General features: G+C 39.8%; 1 protein-coding gene across 1 annotated transcript in view; it reads left to right on the top strand.

Moving 5' to 3' along the window:
* The window catches only part of ALKBH1 (alkB homolog 1, histone H2A dioxygenase), a 30,497-nt gene extending 11,182 nt beyond the window's left edge, over window positions 1-19,315 (top strand). Inside the window, exons 4-6 of the mRNA XM_032623762.1 lie at window positions 7,770-7,860; window positions 17,101-17,294; window positions 18,129-19,315. Of these exons, the coding sequence (XP_032479653.1) occupies window positions 7,770-7,860; window positions 17,101-17,294; window positions 18,129-18,534 (691 nt within the window). The 3' untranslated portion in view covers window positions 18,535-19,315. The remainder of the gene's footprint in view (window positions 1-7,769; window positions 7,861-17,100; window positions 17,295-18,128) is intronic.
* The last annotated feature ends 1,354 nt before the right edge of the window (window positions 19,316-20,669 follow it).

Below are 20,669 nucleotides of genomic sequence, written 5' to 3'. Positions count from 1 at the left end.
GTACCGGAAAAAAAAATAATAAAAAAATAAGGCAAGGGAAAATATACATTTAAATAAAGCAACTTAGCTTTACTTATTCCATAAGTTAGCTTATGAAGTGCTTTGTATCCATTTTTGTATGTGTGCTTTTTTCCATTGATATTCTCAATGTGGAAGCAGAATTAATTCCTTCCCCTTTCTATTTCTTTAAGACTTTATGATGCTGTTATAGCATTTATTGTAGTGAATCCTGTCATCTGTCCCCTTCTCCTTCCTACTACCTGCCCTGCCTCATCCCTGCCCCCAGACCTTGAAATTCTTGTAGCCTTGGCACCAACCACAATTCTTAGTATATATTAGAAGGTGTTCAGTAAATACTAATTTTAAGTAAATTGGTATCTTCTCTATTAGTCCAATAAAAGCATAATGCTGAACTTGAGAATCATCAATTAAAAACTGTATAGTACAATACCTTTCCATCTCAGTTTCATTAATTTATTAAATAATGTACGTTTGTGCTTTAGGAAATATTTGGTGCTAGCATAGATATAAAACTCATTACATGTCTTTGAGGAAGGGACTATTAAAGGAGGAATTCAGGTGCTTTCATAAGGTATTTACAGCACTAAAGCTGTATTCTTTAATAGAGGAAGTTGCAAGGTGCTGTATGGGCACAGTAGATAGAGGGAGAGACTGAATCGAGGATAAAGATTTCCCTTAAGTGTTTAAACTGTGTGGAAAAGCAAGTTAGAAAAATGTGCTATGCAGAGAGTAGAGTAGGAGAGTAGAGAGCATTTCAATAGAAAATTGTATGGTCAAAAACACAGCCATGAAGGAAGGAGGGTAGGTTACCTTGTAGGAAATGTTTGAAGATGAAAGTAGAAAGGTTCGTGCCAGATTATAAGGGGGTTTGCATGCCATATACTGTAGACAAAAAATTAATTACTCGATCTGAGAAAGAAATGGAAACATTTTATTCAAGCCAAATTGAGGATTATTGTCTGGGAACAGCATGTCAGAAAGCTCCAAGAACTGTTCAGCCATTAGAAGTCAAGGCACAGTTATATAAGTATTTTGACACAGAGAGTTGTATATTAAGTGATGGATTATTGACAATTTACACAATCCAGATCTAAGCATCCCCTTACAAGATCAAGAAGGAACATTATCTTTTAAGGAGTTGTCTTGTTGCTAAGAGAATGTTGCTCTTTACGTGAGCAGGTATTTCTGCCGATAGGGGGAGGTTTGCTCGATGCATAATGCAGATACACAATGCACAGTAAGGGGAAGAGAGGGAGCCAAAGGGCAGAGAAGATTTTTTTATGTTTAAATTTTTCTTGTCTTGGGAGTTCCCTGGCAGCCCAATGGTTAAGACTCCACACTGTCACTGCCAAGGGCCTGGGTTCAGCCCCTGGTCAAGGAACTAAGATCTCACAAAAAGTACGGCGCAGCAAATAAATGAATGAATGAATGAATGAATTTATCTCGTCTTGCCATAAAACATAAATTTTATTTCACAATAGGAAAATGTGGACTTTGTCCTTATAAACAGGAGGAATTCATCAAGATTAGTAATAGATTTTTCACTTTAGAGAGATAATTCTTGTGGCAGTGAGGAAAATGGATTGAAAATTTAGTCATTGCAAAAAGCACAATTAAGAACTTAGCTTGGGCTTCCCTGGTGGCGCAGTGGTTGAGGGTCTGCCTGCCGATGCAGGGGACACGGGTTCGTGCCCCGGTCCGGGAAGATCCCACATGCCGCGGAGCGGCTAGGCCCGTGAGCCATGGCTGCTGAGCCTGCGCATCCGGAGCCTGTGCTCCACAACGGGAGAGGCCACAACAGTAAGAGGCCCGTGTAGCACACACACAAAAAAAGAATTTAGCTTAAGGGACTTCCCTGGCGGTCCAGTGGTTAAGACTCCGCGCTTCCACTGCAGTGGGTGCGGGTTCAGTCCCTGGTCGGAGAGCTAAGATCCTGCATGCTGTGCGGTGCGGCCAAAAAAAGAATGAATTTAGCTTAATAACCCACACAAAAGATGAAAAAGGCCTGGAAAAGACATTTTGTATAGGGCTTGGGAACCAAGAGATTATGAAAAGTGACAGAGAAGTAGTTAAGGATTATGCACAGATTTCTAAGTGACAGGCAGGTTTACACTTCAGTTGTGGGGGTTCCCCCAAGTTTATTGAGGTAATTGACACATAACAACGTGTTAGTCCAGGGTGTACGGCATGATGACTTCATACGTGTATATATTCCAGATGGTTATCACAATAAACTTCTTTCACGTTAGTCACCTCACATCATTACAAATTATTTTTCTTGTGATAAGAACTTTTAAGATCTACTCTCTTAGCAACTTTCTAGTATATAATACAGTGTTAACTATAGTTACCATGCTGTACTTTGCATCCCCAAAACTTACTTCTCTTACAATGACAAGTTTTTATCTTTTGACCACCTTTACCCATTTCTCTCTCTCACTCACACACACACGCACACACGCACACACACACACAACACACACACATATACCACCCCCACCTCTGGCAACCACGAGTCTGTTCTATTTCAGATTTTTTAGAGTCCACATAAAAGTATGATCGTTTGTCTTTCTCTGATTTATTCCATTTAGCATAATGCCATCAAGTTTCATCCAAGTTGTCACAAATGGTAGGATTTCCCTTTTTTATGGCTGAATAATATTCTGTGTGTGTATCACATTTTCTTTATCCATTCATCTGTTGTTGGACACTTAGGTTGTTTCCATGTCTTGGCTGTTGTAAATAATGCTGTAATTATTTATTTATGCAATATGTATAGAAGTTTCTCAGAAAGTTAAAAATAGAACTACTATATGATCCAGCAATTCCACTTCTCAGTCTGTATCCAAAGAAAACAAAATCATTATCCCAAAAACATACCTGCACCTCCGTGTTCCTCAGTGGAACATTATATACTAAGATTTAATGGAAATAGGGTTTGGAGGAAGAGGAGAATGAGCAGAGGTGATCCTTAGTGTAGTTTGGGGCTTATTGTTTTTGAAATGCCTTTGGAGTATCCACATGGAGATGTCTAGTATGCCTTTGGAAATATGGAACTGAGCTTAGGAGCCTAATGAGAGAGAGGGAGAGAAACAGAGATAGATATAAATGTGGGAGTTACACATGAAGGCCATAGTGAAGCAAACAGTGGGAATAATGTGTTTGTTTGTTTGTTTATGGAAAACATACAGAGAAAAGAAAGCGACTGGCCCTAGGAAGCATCAGCTCTGGGTGGGAAAAAAGGTACTATTAGAAGCCAAGGCAGGGAAGTGTTTCCAAAATAAGAGAAGGACCAACCATGTCTGTAGGCCTGGAATTTGACAATTAAATGGTATAATTGAAACTAAACTAGTTTTGGTAGAGTGGTGTAAGCAAAAGTCAGATCTCAGAGAAGGGGTGGGGTCAGCAAATATTGAGTCCTTTTAGGAATGTTTAATTGTGAAGAGAAGAAGCAATGTGGAGCAGAGGGAGGCAGGACATACAGGGTATCCGAGTAAGAGGTCAAGTTGAAACGATGTTTTCTGAAGTATGTGGAAATGTTGAACATTTTTGCAGATCAAGAGGAAGAAACAAGTACACAGGAAGAGTTGAAAATATGAGAAGAAAGATGATAATGGAGAAGGGACTCAGAGGCCACATCAGGGAAATGGGAGATAGTATAGGTGGAGAATTGGCCTTAATGAAAAGAAGTAAGACCACTGCTGAAAACAGGAAGGAAGGACAGAGTAAGGATTTCAAAAAGTTTAGAGGTGTAGGGGAGGAAAGTTGAAATCAGTAACTGGATCACTTGATCAGGCCTCTGTATTCTCCTCTTCCTGGAAGGGAGCAAGAGCAGGACTGAGGACTTGGGATAAATGGTGAAAGTTTACAGCAGAAGGTAGAAGATTAGATAAGACTAACATTTGCAAGATAGCAAAAGAGTGTTAAGGTAGAGTTGGATGTCCATTTGCGCTGACTGACAGAGATTCAGGTTGAGAAGGGAAACAAAACTGGAAGCACTCAAATACTGAAAAAATGGAGTTCTAGGGACAGGAGATGGAACTTTAGCTTTAATGGAAACGAGAGACTAGGAAAGGATGAAGGACAGAAAGCTGTAGTCGTGGAGGGAAATATTCAGAGTTGTGAAAGACTCAATCCCTAAATCTTTAAAAATGATTGAAAAAGCAATACCTGCAATAGGATTTTGAAGGTTTTCTGTCATAAACAACCTTCAGACTTCTGTCCTGAGTGAGTAGTTTTGCTTTTACAATGGTTCACTACTGTCCCTTGAGGCAAGAAAGAAAAGAAAATACCAGTGCTTACCCACTGCATAGAGAGTGGACAAGCAGGACAGGAGTTCGTTTCCACCCAGTTAGGGTTCAGTTGAAAGCAGTGCTATAGGATGAGATTGCTGAAAGAAATGCCAACGCTTACATTAAGATTTTACCCCTGACAGAAAGTGAGCAAAGTGCTGGGTGGGCACATTCACCAGGGGAGAAGGTGCCAGCCCACCCATCCATCATCCTCCAGCTAGTGCCTGGAGGGGCAGCATGTTTCTGTTTGCAGTGAGAACCAATAATTAGGGTCACACCTGCTTGAAAACATTCTTTTGGATAATTGGGTGAAGATTTAAAGTTAGGTTAGGTGCCAACATATTCCCTGCCTTCCTTTGGGTGGATAAGTGGCTCCACTGGCACTGAGCCTTCTTGGCTTCTTTTTTGGACAAATCAGGTACAAAAAAAGAACAGCCCACCCATCCTTTCATTAATCCCTCAGTATTTTCTGTTAGAAAAAGATCTGGGAGCATGTGAAACTTGGTTTGGGCCTTACACTGTTCACAATGTTCAAGTGAATTTTTTGGAATCTTTGTTACCCACGAGGCCTGTGGGGACCAGAAAGGTCCCTAAATGGTACTAAGACAAGAAATGTCTAGCACTGGCCAGTCCTTCTCTCACGTCTTGAAGGCAAGTGTTAAAACAATTGTTGCTGCTTTTCCTTCCAGAAATTCTATACAAAGGCAAGAATGGAAGTCAAGTTCTCAGAAGAGGATATGAAATAAGGGCTAGAATCTCATACCTACCTGGGTCTAACACAGTACATACATACACACACACACACACACACACACACACACACACACACATTTTTACCTCAAAATGGCACACTCGGTGATCACAACTGTTCTTTCACTAAGCGTCTTTAAGCTTTTTTTTTTCCTTTTTGTTATGAGGACTGGACTTATTGCTTGTGAAAGTATGGCTCTTCTCTAACTTCTTTTGCATCCTGGACCTATCCCCCTCTATAATATAGGCAAAACCCAAAGCCTTTTTTATAGTGATACAGTTAAGGTAGAAAAGACATGTTCTTTTTGGTTTCCTAAAAAAGAAACTAAATTTTAAAGGGTATGTTATAGGCTATATGTTCATGTTTGGTTGTTACTATAATTTTGATAATTTTATTAATACCATAAACCTGTGTTAATTATAATAATGTATACCCTGTTCTTAAAGAACATTAGACCCAATCTTTTGATGAAAAGCAGCTTATTGGTGCCATATCAAATGTCTAAAATGCCATCAAGTTTTCAGAGCTGCCTTGTTATCTTTATTTGTACAGATCAATCTGATTTTGGGTTCTTTGTCAAGAATAAAATGATCTCTTATTGAGCTAGAAAGAGATAGAAGGTGTTTTGTATTTTAATTTTGGCTAGAAAAGTGTGGTTCCTGGACCAGTAGCATCAGTATGATTTAAAGAAGCTCAGTGCCCAGATTTTTACTAAGAGATGGCACATAGGCAGTCTCTGCCTGACAGGTACAAAAATTCAGATTCCTAGAAGAGAGGCAGGTGTTCAGCATAAACTGTATTGTTTATACAGACAATGTAGGCACAGTGAGCTCTGGCAGTGGTGTGAACCTCCCCAGAATCCAAGTTCCAGATGCTTGCCAAGGGCCAACCTAATATGCAGTGCTTTCAAAGGATAGCAGTCGGACCTGCTATGCTTCTTTCTTCACAGCTGTCCTAAATATATCAGTGTTTGATCCATTCTTTTTATTGAGTTACTGGTCTTGATGTATGTCTGTGTGGCAATTTCCTTAGAATGTAAACTCTTTGAGGATAGATAGCATCTATTCTGTAAACTTTGTCAGACCTCAAGATGAGTGCCACTTACAGTGTGAGCCTGTAATAAATCCTTTGCTTCTGTTCATGCTTTGTGCCTATATTGCCTATTGCATCACTCCTTGTTTAAATGCTGACCATTCTTCAATGCCATACTCAACTCCCCAACTCTGCCATGAAGCCTTAACTGATTAGACAGTTGACTTTGAGCTCTGCTTTTTCTTCATTCTAGTGGCCCTCCAAGTCTTGTGCTATTCAGTTTAGTGCCAAATTTTATACTGCCTTAAATTTTCCTCTCATTTCTTATACTTATCTGTCGTCTCTTGTCAAAATATAAACTCCTTAAAGCAGCCTGATCTTTTCTTTTTTAAAGAGCAGTGGTTCCTAGACCCCCCCAAAATTTTTTTTGATTGATTAATGATGTAAATTACATAGAAAAACAAACTAAATAAAATGATTAGACCTAGCATTCTTGTATTTTTAGATATTTAGAGGTAAATCAAACAATCTTCCTCTTTAGAAGGAGAGTAGTTAGGGAATTCCCTGATGGTCCAGTGGTTAGGACTCCATGCTTTCACTGACAAATGCCCTGGGTTCAATCCCTGGTCGGGGAACTAAGATCCTGCAAGCCATGCAGCGTGGCCAAAAAAAAAAGAAAAAGAGTAGTTAATCCCATAGATTTGATTAAACAAGGTATAATTACAGAAAGGATACCTCCATTTTACAGAAACCTCCTGTGGTTTGAATAAGGGAATGTCAGAAACCAAATCAATTACAGTGGCCCTTAATTGTTAGCTGGGCCTCAGTTATCTAAGTTGTTATATGGGGTTAAAGAAGTCATGTTAAACCAGTAATTTTTGATTGTATACTGTATTTTGCCAAATGTTTTTTCCCCAAATTGCAATTCTGGGAAGCCACCATTATTCTAGACATAGTTGATAGCTGTAATTAATCACGTCCTGCTTTTAGCAAACCAAATTGAACATGTTCTGTTAGCCAAATTTTCAGTTATCTGTAGGGTTCTTTGTCCCATTTCCCATGGACGGGTAAAGGCATTTCTGTTGTCATTTTGTTTAATTATTATTGAGATGCTGGAGACTCGACATTTAAAATTAATCCCATTCAGCAGAGGATTTAGAACCAACGATTAGAAATTAGAAATGCTAACATGTGTTTTAGTAGTATTGTATTCTTTTTTTATAAATTTATTTATTTATTTATTTTTGGCTGTGTTGGGTCTTCGTTTCTGTGAGAGGACTTTCTCTAGTTGTGGCGAACGGAGGCCACTCTTCATCGCAGTGCGCGGGCCTCTCACTGTCGCGGCCTCTCTTGTTGCGGAGCACAGGCTCCAGACGCGCAGGCTCAGTAGTTGTGGCTTATGGGCCCAGTTGCTCCGCGGCTTGTGGGATCTTCCCAGACCAGGGCTCGAACCCATGTCCCCTGCATTGGCAGGCAGATTCTCAACCATTGCACCACCAGGGAAGCCCCAGTAGTATTGTATTCTTGGTCAACTCATTTCTGTTCTAATTTCCCCTGTGGAGGTCTTGGCTAACAGCTTATATAGAATACCAAATTTAGACTCCAGGATCCATGCAACAGGCTATTGCTGCCATTTGAAATGAATAAATCGTTTTTGTCTCCAATCTTTGCAGGTATAAAGAAGTGAATAAACGGAGACCCCGAAGTTTACTGGAGAAACTGCGCTGGGTGACCCTAGGCTACCATTATAACTGGGACAATAAGGTATTAAAATTTTCTTGCTAATTCCATTGTTTTTCCATTTTTATTCTTTTTGGGCCCACATAGTTTGACTTCTTCCTGACCAAGCTTAAAGTATCAGAATATACATATGTGGAAGGATTTCTTTCATTTATTCCCTCCTAAAATCCTCTTGATATGGTATCTTGAGAGGAATGAATAATTTATCAAGAGAAAATTACTTTTTCATATGTTCTCAGGTTATATTATTTTATCAGAAGTCTTTGGTGCTTCTTCTGGGGAGGTTTCAGGGATACAGATTTTTCTTTACTGTATTCAAGAGCAGTTCTCAATTACAATCTTTATTTCCATTATTATTTAGTGTTTGTTGATCATTTATTTTCTACGTAATATGTGCCTGGAGTAAAAGAAGCTCCATGTACTTCTGGTATTCTCTTCCATCAACTCACAAAAGAACTTTCAAGATCTAGACACCTTTGACTGCTGTATAAGGTGTGAGCAGGAGAGAGATGGGAAAGAATGTCCTACAGTTAACAAAGTTCCATGTTTTCTTGAGGTACAATTTCTTCTTTTGTGACCCCTACGATTCAGAAAATGCCTCCTTTATCACTGGCATCTCAGTGCCTCTTTTTGCAATGATATGTTTGCCACCAAGTGGAAGGACTAATTCTGAGAGTAAACTGAATAAAGCAAATTGGTATAGACCATCTTCCTACTAATCAGTTACTTTTTAAGAGCTCCATAGTTTCAGTCAACCCAGCTCATTAATAAATATGTTAACTACTCAAAATAATGGTAAATGTTGCTCAGAACTATTCATGATAAAATTCTTATTTTCAGTGATATAGATTTAATGGAAAACTAGACATCTGTATTTGGGGAAATGGCCATGTGGTTTTCTTTATGTTAGACACCTTGGATTTGAATCTTGCCTTCAATATGGATAGTGCCTCCCTCATAAGATGGTTGTGAGGATTAAATGATTAACGCCTTTGTAGTATTAACAACAGTGCCTGGCTATTCTGAGCAGTTAAATATATTAACACCATAAATGTTAGCTTATTGTTTTTTATGATATTAATTTTACTGTAGATATTGTTATTCTCCAAGGAATAAGTTAGCCTCATTTACTAAGAAAAACATGGAGTGAAAATTATCAAAAGCACTGAAAGGGTAATCAGAAAAAGAGAAAGAGAATTAAGAAAGAAGAGTAGTACATAGACAGTTTGGATAGGGATGAAAGCCCAAAAAGGTAATTCTTATATTATAGCAGAGGCAATCTAGTGATAGAATAGGAGCTCTAAGTGGCTGGTCTTCTGAAGGACTAAAACAAAATGTTAGAGAAAACCTTAAAGTTCTCTAACTACACCCTTAGTTTTCAGAAATTAAATAGGAGCTCTCATTTGCAGTTCAGGAAAAGAAGAAAAAAGTAAAACAGATTCCAGCTGAAAAGGCTTGGCCATCCATCAAAGACTTTTCAGAAAAGTCTTTCTTAATGAGAAGTTAAAGCTCACTTCTCAGCCCTGAACCAAGATGCTGGTGTAGAAGGACGTGCTCTCACTCCCTCTTGTGAGAAAACTAGAATCACAGCTAGCTGCTGGACAATCATCGACAGGAAGACACTGGAACTCACCAAAAAAAGATACCCCACATCCAAAGACAAAGGAGAAGCCACAATGATACGGTAGGAGGGGTGTACTCACAGTAAAATCAAATCCCATAACTGCTGGGCGGGTGACCCACAGACTGGAGAACACTTATACCACAGAAGTCCACCCACTGGAGTGAAGGTCCTGAGCCCCACGTCAGGCTTCCCAACCTGGGGGTCCGGCAACGGGAGGAGGAATTCCTAGAGAATCAGACTTTGAAGGCTAGTGGGATTTGATTGCATGACTTTGACAGAACTGCGGAAAATAGAGACTGCACTCTTGCAGGGCATACACAAAGTAGTGTACACATTGGGACCCAGGGGAAGGAGCAGTGACCCCAGGGGAGACTGAACCAGACGTACCTGCTACTGTTGGAGGGTCTCCTGCAGAGGCGAGGGTTGGCTGTGGCTCACCGTGGGGACAAAGACACTGCCAGCAGAAGTTCTGGGAAGTACTCCTTGGTGTGAGCCCTCTCAGAGTCCGCCATTAGCCCCAACAAACAGCCCAGGTAGTCTCCAGTGTTGGGTTGCCTCAGGCCAGAAAACCAATGTGGGGTGGCGGGGGGCGGGGGGGGGGCGACCCAGCTCCACCCATCAGCAGTCAAGCCGATTAAAGTTTTACTGAGCTCTGCCCACCAGAGCAACTGTCAGCTCTACCCACCACCAGTCCCTCCCCATCAGGAAACTTGCACAAGCCTCTTAGATAGCCTCATCCACTAGAGGGCAGACAGCAGAAGCAAGAAGACCTACAATCCTGTAGGCTGTGAAAAAAAAAAAAACACATTCACAGAAAGATAGACAAGATGAAAAGGCAGAGGGCTATGTACCAGATGAAAGAAAAAGATAAAACCGCAGAAAAACAACTAAATGAAGTGGAGATAGGCAACCTTCCAGAAAAAGAATTCAGAATGGTAGTGAAGATGATCCAGGACCTCGGAAAAAGAATGGAGGCAAAGATCGAGAAGATGCAAGAAATGTTTAACAGAAGACCTACAAGAATTGAAGAGCAAACAAACCGATGAACAATACAATAACTGAAATGCAAACTACACTAGAAGGAATCAATAGCAGAATAACTGAGGCAGAAGAACAGATAAGTGACCTGGAAGACAGAATGGTGGAATTCACTGCTGTGGAACAGAATAAAGAAAAAAGAATGAAAAGAAATGAAGACAGCCTAGGAGAGCTCTGGGACAACATTAAACGCAACAACATTTGCATTATAGGGGTCCCAGAAGGAGAAGAGAGAGAGAAAGGACCCAAGAAAATATTTGAAGAGATTATAGTCAAAAACTTCCCTAACATGGGAAAGGAAATAGCCACCCACGTCCAGGAAGCGTAGAGAGTCCCATACAGGATAAACCCAAGGAGAAACACACCGAGACACATAGTAATCAAATTGGCAAAAATTAAAGACAAAGAAAAATTATTGAAAGCAGCAAGGGAAAAACGACAAATAACATACAAGGGAACTCCCATAAGGTTAACAGCTGATTTCTCAGCAGAAACTCTACAAGCCAGAGGGGAATGGCATGATATAATTAAAGTGATGACAGGGAATAACCTACAACCAAGATTACTCTACCCGGCAAGGATCTCATTCACATTCAATGGAGAAATCAAAAGCTTTACAGACAAGCAAAAGCTAAGAGACTTCACCACCACCAGACCAGCTCTACAACAAATGCTAAAGGAACTTCTCTAAGTGGGAAACACAAGAGAAGAAAAGGACCTACAAAAACAAACCCAGAACAATTAAGAAAATGGTCATAGGAACATACATGTCAATAATTACCTTAAATGTGAAGGGATTAAATACTCCAACCAAAAGACACAGGCTTGCTGAATGACTACAAAAACAAGACCCATCTATATGCTGTCAACAAGAGACCCACTTCAGACATAGGGACACATACAGACTGAAAGTGACGGAATGGAAAAAGATATTCCATGCAAATGGAAATCAAAAGAAAGCTGGAGTAGCAATACTCCTACCAGATAAAATAGACTTTAAAATAAAGAATGTTACAAGAGACAAGGAAGGAAACTGCATAATGATCAAGGGATCAATCCATGAAGAAGATATAACAATTATGAATATATATGCACCCAACATAGGAGCACCTCAATACATAAGGCAACTGCTAACAGCTATAAAAGAGGAAATTGACAGTAACACAATAATAGTGGGGGACTTTTAACAGCTCACTTACACCAATGGACAGATCATCCAAAATGAAAATAAATAAGGAAACACAAGGTTTAAATGACACAATAGAACAGATAGATTTAAATGATATTTATAGGACATTCCATTCAAAAACAACAGATTACACTTTCTTCTCAAGTGCACACAGAATATTCTCCAGTATAGATCACATCTTGGGTCACAAATCCAGCCTCAGTCAATTAAAAAAAAATTAACTCATGTCAAGCATCTTTTCTGACCACAACACTATGAGATTAGAAATGAATTACAGGGAAAAAATGTAAAAAACACCAACACATGGAGGCTAAACAATATGTTACTAAATAACCAAGAGATCACTGAAGTAGTCAAAGAGGAAATCAGAAAATACCTAGAGACAAATGACAATGAAAGCACGACGATCCAAAACCCGTGGGATGCAGCAAAAGCAGTTATAAGAGGGAAGTTTATAGCTATACAAACCTACCTCAAGAAACAAGAAGAATCTCAAATAAACAATCTAATCTTCCACCTAAAGGAACTAGAGAAAGAAGAACAAACAAAACCCAAAATTATCAGAAGGAAAGAAATCATAAAGATCAGAGCAGAAATAGAAACAAAGAAAACAATAGCAAAGATCAATAAAACTAAAAGCTGGTTCTTTGAGAAGATAAACAAAAGTAATAAACCATTAGACTCATCAAGAAAAAGAGGGAGAGGACTCAAATCAATAAAATTAGAAATGAAAAAGGAGAAGTTACAACAGACATCGCAGAAATACAAAGCATCCTAAGAGACTACTACAGGCAACTCTATGCCAACAAAATGGACAACCTGGAAGAAATGGACAAATTTTTAGAAAGGTATAATCTTCCAAGACTGAACCAGGAAGGAATAGAAAATATGAACAGACCAGTTACAAGTAATGAAATTGAAACTGTGATTAAAAATCTTGCAACAAACAAAAGTCCAGGACTAGATGGCTTCACAGGTGAATTCTATCAAACACTTAGAGAAGAGCTAACACCCATCCTTCTCAAACTTTTCCAAAAAATGGAAGAGGAAGGAACACTCCCAAACTCATTCAATGGGGCCACCATCACCCTGATACCAAAACCAGACAAAGACACTACAAAAAAAGAAAATTACAGACCAATATCACAGATGAATATAGATGTGAAACTCCTCAACAAAATACTAGCAAACGGAATCCAACAACACGTTGAAAGGATCGTACACCATGATCAAGTGGGATTTATCCCAGGGATGCAAGGATTCTTCAATATATGCAGATCAATCAATGTGATACACTGTATTAACAAATTGAAGGAAAAAACCATATGATCATCTCAGTAGATGCAGAAAAAGCTTTCAACAAAATTCAACACCCATTTATGACAAGAACCCTCCAGAAAGACAGAGAGGGAATTTACCTCAAAATAATAAAGGCCATATATGACAAACCCACAGCCAACTTCATTCTCAATGGTGAAAGACTGAAACCATTTCCACTAAGATCAGGAACAAGACAAGGTTGCCCACTCTCACCACTATTATTCAACATAGTTTTGGAAGTCCTAGCCACGGCAATCAGAGAAGAAAAAGAAATAAAAGGAATTCAAATCGGAAAAGAAGAAGTAAAACTGTCACTCTTTGCAGATGACATGATACTATACATGGAGAATCCTAAAGATGCTACCAGAAAACTACTACAGCTAATCAATGAATTTGGTAAAGTTGCAGGATACAAAATTAATGCACAGAGATCTCTTGCATTCCTATACACTAATGATGAAAAATCTGAAAGAGAAATTAAAGAAACACTCCCATTTACCATTGCAACAAAAAGAATAAAATACCTAGGAATAAACCTACTTAGGGAGACAAAAGATCTGTATGTAGGAAACTATAAGACACTGATGAAAGAAATTAAAGATGATACCAACAGATGGAGAGATATACCATGTTCTTGGATTGGAAGAATCAACACTTCTTGATTCTTCAACACAATTGTGTTGAATCAACAACACAATCAATGACTCTACTACCCAAAGCAATCTACAGATTCATTGCAATCCCTATCAAATTACCAATGGCATTTTTTACAGAACTAGAACAAAAAATCTTAAAATTTGTATGGAGACAAAAAAGACCCCGAATAGCTAAAGCAGTCTTGAGGGAAAAACGCAGAGCTGGAGGAATAAGACTCCCTGACTTCAGACTATACTACAAAGCTACAGTAATCAAGACAATATGGTACTGGCACAAAAACAGAAATATAGATCAATGGAACAGGATAGAAAGCCCAGAGATAAACCCATGCACCTATGGTCAGCTAATCTATGACAAAGGAGGAAAGGATGTACAATGGAGAAAAGACAGTCTCTTCAATAAGTGGTGCTGGGAAAACTGGACAGCTACATGTAAAAAGAATGAAATTAGAACACTCCCTAACACCATACACAAAAATAAACTCAAAATAGATTAGAGACCTAAATGTAAGTCCGGACACTATAAAACTCTTATAGGAAAACATAGGAAGAACACTCTTTGACATAAATCACAGCAAGATCTTTTTTGATCCACCTCCTAGAGTAATGGAAATAAAAACAAAAATAAACAAATGGGACCTAATGAAACTGCAAAGCTTTTGCACAGCAAAGGAAACCATAAATAAGACTAGAAGACAACCCTCAGAATGGGAGAAAATATTTGTAAACAAGTCAGCAGACAAAGGATTAATCTCCAAAATATATAAGCAGCTCATGCAGCTCAATATTAAAAAAACAAACAACCCAATCCAAACATGGGCAGAAGACCTAAATAGACATTCTCCAAATAAGACAGATGGCCAAGAAGCACATGAAAAGCTACTCAACATCACTAATTATTAGAGAAATGAAATCAAAACTACAGTGAGGTATCACCTCACACCAGTTAGACTGGGCATCATCAGAAAATCTACAAACGACAAATACTGGAGAGGGTGTGGAGAAAAGGAAACCCTCTTGAACTGTTGGTGGGAATGTAAATTAATACAGCCACTATGCAGAACAGTATGGAGGTTCCTTTAAAAGCTAAGCATAGGGGGCTTCCCTGGTGGCGCAGTGGTTGAGAGTCCGCCTGCCGATGCAGGGGACATGGGTTCGTGCCCCGGTCTGGGAAGATCCCACACGCCGCGGAGCAGCTGGGCCCGTGAGCCATAGCCGCTGAGCCTGCGCGTCCGGAGCCTGTGCTCTGCAACGGGAGAGGCCACAACAGTGAGAGGCCCGCGTACCACAAAAAAAAAAAAAAAAAAAAAAAAAAAAGCTAAGCATAGGGGCTTCCCTGGTGGCACAGTGGTTGAGAGTCCACGTGCCGATGGGGGGGACGTGGGTTCGTGCCCCGGTCCGGGAAGATCCCACATGCCGCAGAGCAGCTGGGCCCGTGAGCCATGGCCACTGAGCCTGCACGTCTGGAGCCTGTGCTCCGCAACAGGAGAGGCCACAGCAATGAGGCCTGTGTACTGCAAAAAAAAAAAAAAAGTTAAGAATAGAATTACCATATGATCCAGCAATCCCACTACTGGGCATATACCCAGAGAAAACCATAATTCAAAAAGACACATGCACCCCAGTGTTCATTGCAGCACTATTTACAATAGCCAGGTCATGGAAGCAACCTAAATGCCCATCGACAGACAAATAGATAAAGAAGATGTGGTACATATATACAATGGAATATTACTCAGCCATAAAAAGGAATGAAATTGGGTCATTTGTTGAGACGTGGATGGATCTAGAGACTGTCATACAGAGTGAAGTAAGTCAGAAAGAGAAAAACCAATATCGTATATTAACGCATATATGTGGAACCTAGAAAAATGGTACAGATGAACCAGTTTGCAGGGCAGAAATTGAGACACAGATGTAGAGGACAAACGTATAGACATCAAGGGGGGAAAGCGGCGGGGGCCAGGGGTGGGGGTGTGATGAACTGGGAGATTGGGATTGACATGTATACACTAATATGTATAAAATTGATGACTAATAAAAAAAAAGAAAAATGAGGAAGAGGAAGAGAAAGAAACAGGAAATAAGTATATTGTTAACATACTGAAATAACAAAAATATACTGAAGCCCATTTTTTTAAATGTGGATGAAAGATTACTGTGTGTGTGATAGGTTTCTCATTGGTGTTACTGTTTGCATTCCTGTTAATGGATTGTTTCTGCTGTATTGAATCCTCTGTGCTTTGGAGCAGATGTGTACCAAATTGTCTTTTGTCCCAGTAATAATCACTTACTGAAGACAAAAAAAAAAAAAAAAAAGAAGAAGCTCACATCTCTCCAGAGCCAGGACCATTGCTCCAGCTAGTCGACACTAGTGGGGATGTGAGACAAAAGTGGATTTTCTAATCAGATTTGAGTTTGACTGAGTAACAGGAGGAATGAGAGAGGAGCATCAGCCCAAGGAAGAGATCAGGATGCTGCTGGCTTACGTAGCCAGACTAGCCATCAGCCTCACCTGCGTAGGAGGCTGCTGCCTTGTCATTCTCCGAAATTGTATATGTTTTGTAGAGAGAGTATTCTGGCCTTTGTTTTTTTGTTTTTTAAGAGAAAAAGGATATTTATGATCCTTAGGTACAAAAAATAGAGGCAGTTCAGGGGGTAAAGTGCTGAAAATTACTTCCATTTTAAGGTCGTGCCTTGACCACAGTGTAAGTCGGTTTAAATTCAGATGTTTTGAGCATGTCATCCCATCAGATTGACCAGTGAAATCACATGAAACTACGTTGCAGGCTGAGGGGTCCAAAATCAAACTGGCTATAGTATTTGAGGGATGGGTAAATCATGCTATATTAATATTACATGTAATAGAGAACAGACTTGTGGTTGCCATGGGGGAGGGAGGGATTGGAAGTTTAGGGTCAGCAGATGCAGACTATTATATATAGAGAATGGATAAACAACAAGGTCCTACTGTATAGCACAGGGAACTATATTCAGTATCCTGTGATAAACCATAGTGGAAAAGAATATTAAAAAGAATGTAGGGCTTCCCTGGTGGCGCAGTGGTTGAGAGTCCGCCTGCCGATGCAGGGGACACGAGTTCGTGCCCCGGTCCAGGAAGATCCCACATGCTGCGGAGCGGCTGGGCCCGTGAGCCATGGCCGCTGAGCCTGTGCGTCTGGAGCCTGTGCTCCGCAACGGGAGAGGCCACAACAGTGAGAGGCCCGCATACCGAAAAGAAAAAAAAAGAATGTATACATAGGTATAACTGAATCACTTTGCTGTACAGCAGAAACTGACACAACGTTGTAAATCAATCAATCAATATATTACATGTAAATTAGATGATTTTAAAGTGGTAATTAATCTTATGCCACACTTTCCTATTTTCCTGAGATCATTGTTTATTTTTCTTATTCTCCCTACTTTTATCAAAGAAATACTCAGCAGATCATTATACACCTTTCCCTTCTGACCTGGCTTTCCTCTCAGAGCAAGTAGCCGCTGCCTGTGGATTTCAGGGTTTCCGAGCCGAAGCAGGTATCCTGAATTACTACCGATTAGACTCCACACTAGGAATCCATGTAGACAAATCTGAACTAGATCACTCCAAACCCCTGCTTTCGTTCAGGTAAGTTGGGTCTAGGGATTTTGAATTAGTTATCAGTTCATTCCTTTTTCTAAAGCACTTTTAAGCTTAAATAAAATATTAGATTTTTTAAATGGTTGGACTCTATAATCTTTCACTTCTGGGCATCTTAGCCATGTATCATAAGTAAAATTAGCCTAGTCCTTTTCTAGTAATGACCAAATTACAATGAATATTTCTGTTTAAGATGCATGGAGTCTGTCTTTTATAATGAGAGGTATTGTCAGTGTCTGTGGAATAGATAAGTGGTAGAGGCCATAAGGCAAAGTGAGCAACCTTTTTGGAATAGAGGAGAGCAAAGCACAGAAGCCTGAAAAGTTTACTCTCCTTTTCTCCCTAAATGTAAGTTTATATTTCTGCAAAGTACTGCACCTGTATCTCATGAGGAAAGTGCCTGAACAGAATCTTTTATTAATTGCCTTATCTTTAAAGTGAACAGGAATTACAAATATATATTAAAGGACCCAAATAAATTTTAATTTGCTTATTTAATTGCTTCAGATTTTATTTTACAGCAGTTCTGTGGGCTATAATAAGTTTAAATAGCAGATCATGGGCTGGTCGCTCATAGACACAAGCTGGAAAAGAAGTATCTTAGCATGGTTTAAAAAGGAGGATTGGGACTTCCCTGGTAGTCCAGTGGTTAGGACTTGATGCTTTCACTGCTGTGGACCCAGGTTCAATCCCTGGTCGGGGAACTAAGATCCCACAAGCTGCACAGTGCAACCAAAAAAAAAAAGCAGTGGGCAGTAACTTTCCCAGTCATGGCTAGTAACAGAAGCTTACTATTTGTATTGTTTTACTTTTTTTTTATAGCTTTGGACAGTCTGCCATCTTTCTCCTGGGTGGCCTCAAAAGAGATGAAGCGCCCACCCCCATGTTTATGCACAGTGGTGACATCATGGTAATGTCAGGTTTCAGCCGCCTGTTGAACCATGCAGTCCCGAGGGTCCTTCCCAGTCTGGAAGGGGAAAGCTTGCCTTGCTGCCTAGAGACGCCTCTCCCAGCTGACCTCCCCAGAGACTCAGTGGTGGAGCCCTGTTCTGTGGAGGACTGGCAGGTGTGCGCCAGCTACTTGAAAACTGCTCGTGTTAACATGACTGTCCGGCAGGTGCTGGCCATAGGTCAGGACTTCCCTTTGGAACTCATGGAGGAGAATAAAAGAGACATCACCACAGAGGGTTCCTGCCATCTGGATGATGAGAACAGCCAAGTAAAATAAGCTAGGTTAAACCCTGACTGCTGAGACTGGGAGAGCCCCACTCTTTTACTCAAGCAGGTCTTACAGTAAATGACCGTGCTGTTTTGTATTGCTGCAGACTTCAGCGCAAAGACAGGCCAAAAGCAGAGGCAGGGAAAAACTCATCATTGATCACACTGTTGCCTTGGAACCCACCCTGAAGAGAAAACATTAACCAGTTTGGCCAGAGAAGTGCTTGACGTGATCCAGTCCCGGTTAGGTTTTGGCACTAACGTATGTGCGAAGTCCAAGGAGGTATGAGCTCCCACAACAGCCTTCTCAGCCTCGCCGTTATCTCTGAGCAAGGTAGACGTGAGTTTCCATGTCTGTGGAATCTTTAAATACCTCAGGTTTTATTGATGGGAAACATAATTCCCCTTCCACCACCCCATCTAGTGATGTGTGGTTCCATGAACCAACCATTAGTCTTACCTTCTTAATTCTTCCAATCAACACCAAATTCTTTGATCTTCTCTGGCCTTCACAGAAAAATCCTATACACTTAAGACAGTGGAACTGGAAATCGCATCTCCTAGAAAAGACAATCACAGTTATCTCTCTTGCCTAAAAGGTAAATATATATAAACCCAAGGAAAGAGGGACAGTAGTTTCTCTAGATGTCTTTCAGGTCTGTAAACTCTTCCCGTTGGCTTTTAAACGCAATTTTAATTGTTGGACTAAAAAAGTCTTAAGGGTATTCTGTAACTGTTTTCCCCATGAATAAACTTACTCAGTTTTAAATTAAAGATCTGTATCTATGTTTGAGGGTGAGTGATTCTGGGATTCGTTTTTTTCCTATTTTCACTTGCTGTATTCATGCGATTGAAGCCTTCTAGCTGTTTCTGCCCTAAGTATTCTTTGTGGCTATCTCACAGGAGAGAATATTCCTTGATATTCCAGTCACTGCTGTTTTTTGTATTGTAGACAGTATGGAAAATGCATGAAGCACTGAGTTTAATCTGTGTACCCCCACCAGTTCACCTCGGTACACCCTGAGCCTTTAAGTTACCTTATGTCTCAGTGAGCCTCAGTTTCCTCACTCATAAAATGAAAATATTTATTACCATCTTCCTAGATGGATATTGCTATTTCAAACAATAATGGAAATTTAGTGCTCCTTTCTAGAAACATAATATTGCCAATATTTTATTACTATCTGGACTCTTAGAAACATTCTGGCTTATTTGTTTGTGTGGACGACTGACCAGAAGCTGCTTTGATACCTGCTGATTGCGACATGACTTGCCAAATTTTCATTTCTCCTCTGCCCTGCCTTTTTTTTCTTACAAGTGTTGAATATTGAGTTTATATTGTAATCCTTGGGTTTTTTTTTTTGTTTGAAGGAATAAAAATTAACAGGTTCATCCTTTATGTGTACATACATAGGTTCTAAAATTCGTTCGTGATAGGATAATTTTATATAATTAAAATTACCACTGGAAAAATCCCTTAAATTTTTAATAATGTACATTATATGAACACTGTGTACATTATATGTGACCCACTGAACACCAACACATGTCATTTAGTAAATCCAGCAGTCAGCTTATCTTTCAGCATTAGAAGATTGCTCTTTAGTCAGTTATCAGATGAAGGTATTGCCTTGTGTTCAGGGTCAATATTTTACAAAAAATACATGTTCCAACTGTAAACTCACACTCCATCAAGCAAGATATGTATGCTGTGAGAAGCATGTGGAAACTGAGGCCAGCCAAGAGGATGGAAGACTCCTGTCTCCCAGCCCACGCTTCCTCTAGGGATGTGCTCCTGGACTCATTCGCGGGGTGGAGAGGGCTGAGCAGAATTGTTTGCACAGTTCACTTCTCTCGTTTTTATGTATATTTCTGTGAGGCACATATAGTTGAAGATGTATATAATGCAACTGTACTTTGACAGCAGAAATTATACAGCTCAAGGAAAAAGGAAAAGTTGGTGATTTTTCTGCATTTAAATGAGGATGATTCCCCCCCCACCAAGTTTGTTTTAGTTGTCTACCAGATGTTTTCTAAGTCAGGTGTCAGCAAACTGTGAGCTACCCTCTGTTTTTATACTGCCCATGGACTAAGAATCATTTGTACATTCTTAACCGGTGGGGGGAAAAACTCAGAAGAATAATA

The sequence above is a fragment of the Phocoena sinus genome, chromosome 2 (genome assembly GCF_008692025.1).
Source record: "Phocoena sinus isolate mPhoSin1 chromosome 2, mPhoSin1.pri, whole genome shotgun sequence".
In the NCBI taxonomy this organism is placed as follows: Eukaryota; Metazoa; Chordata; class Mammalia; order Artiodactyla; family Phocoenidae; genus Phocoena; species Phocoena sinus.
Note: the sequence above shows the minus strand (reverse complement) of the source record. Positions and strands in the feature narration are given on the sequence as shown.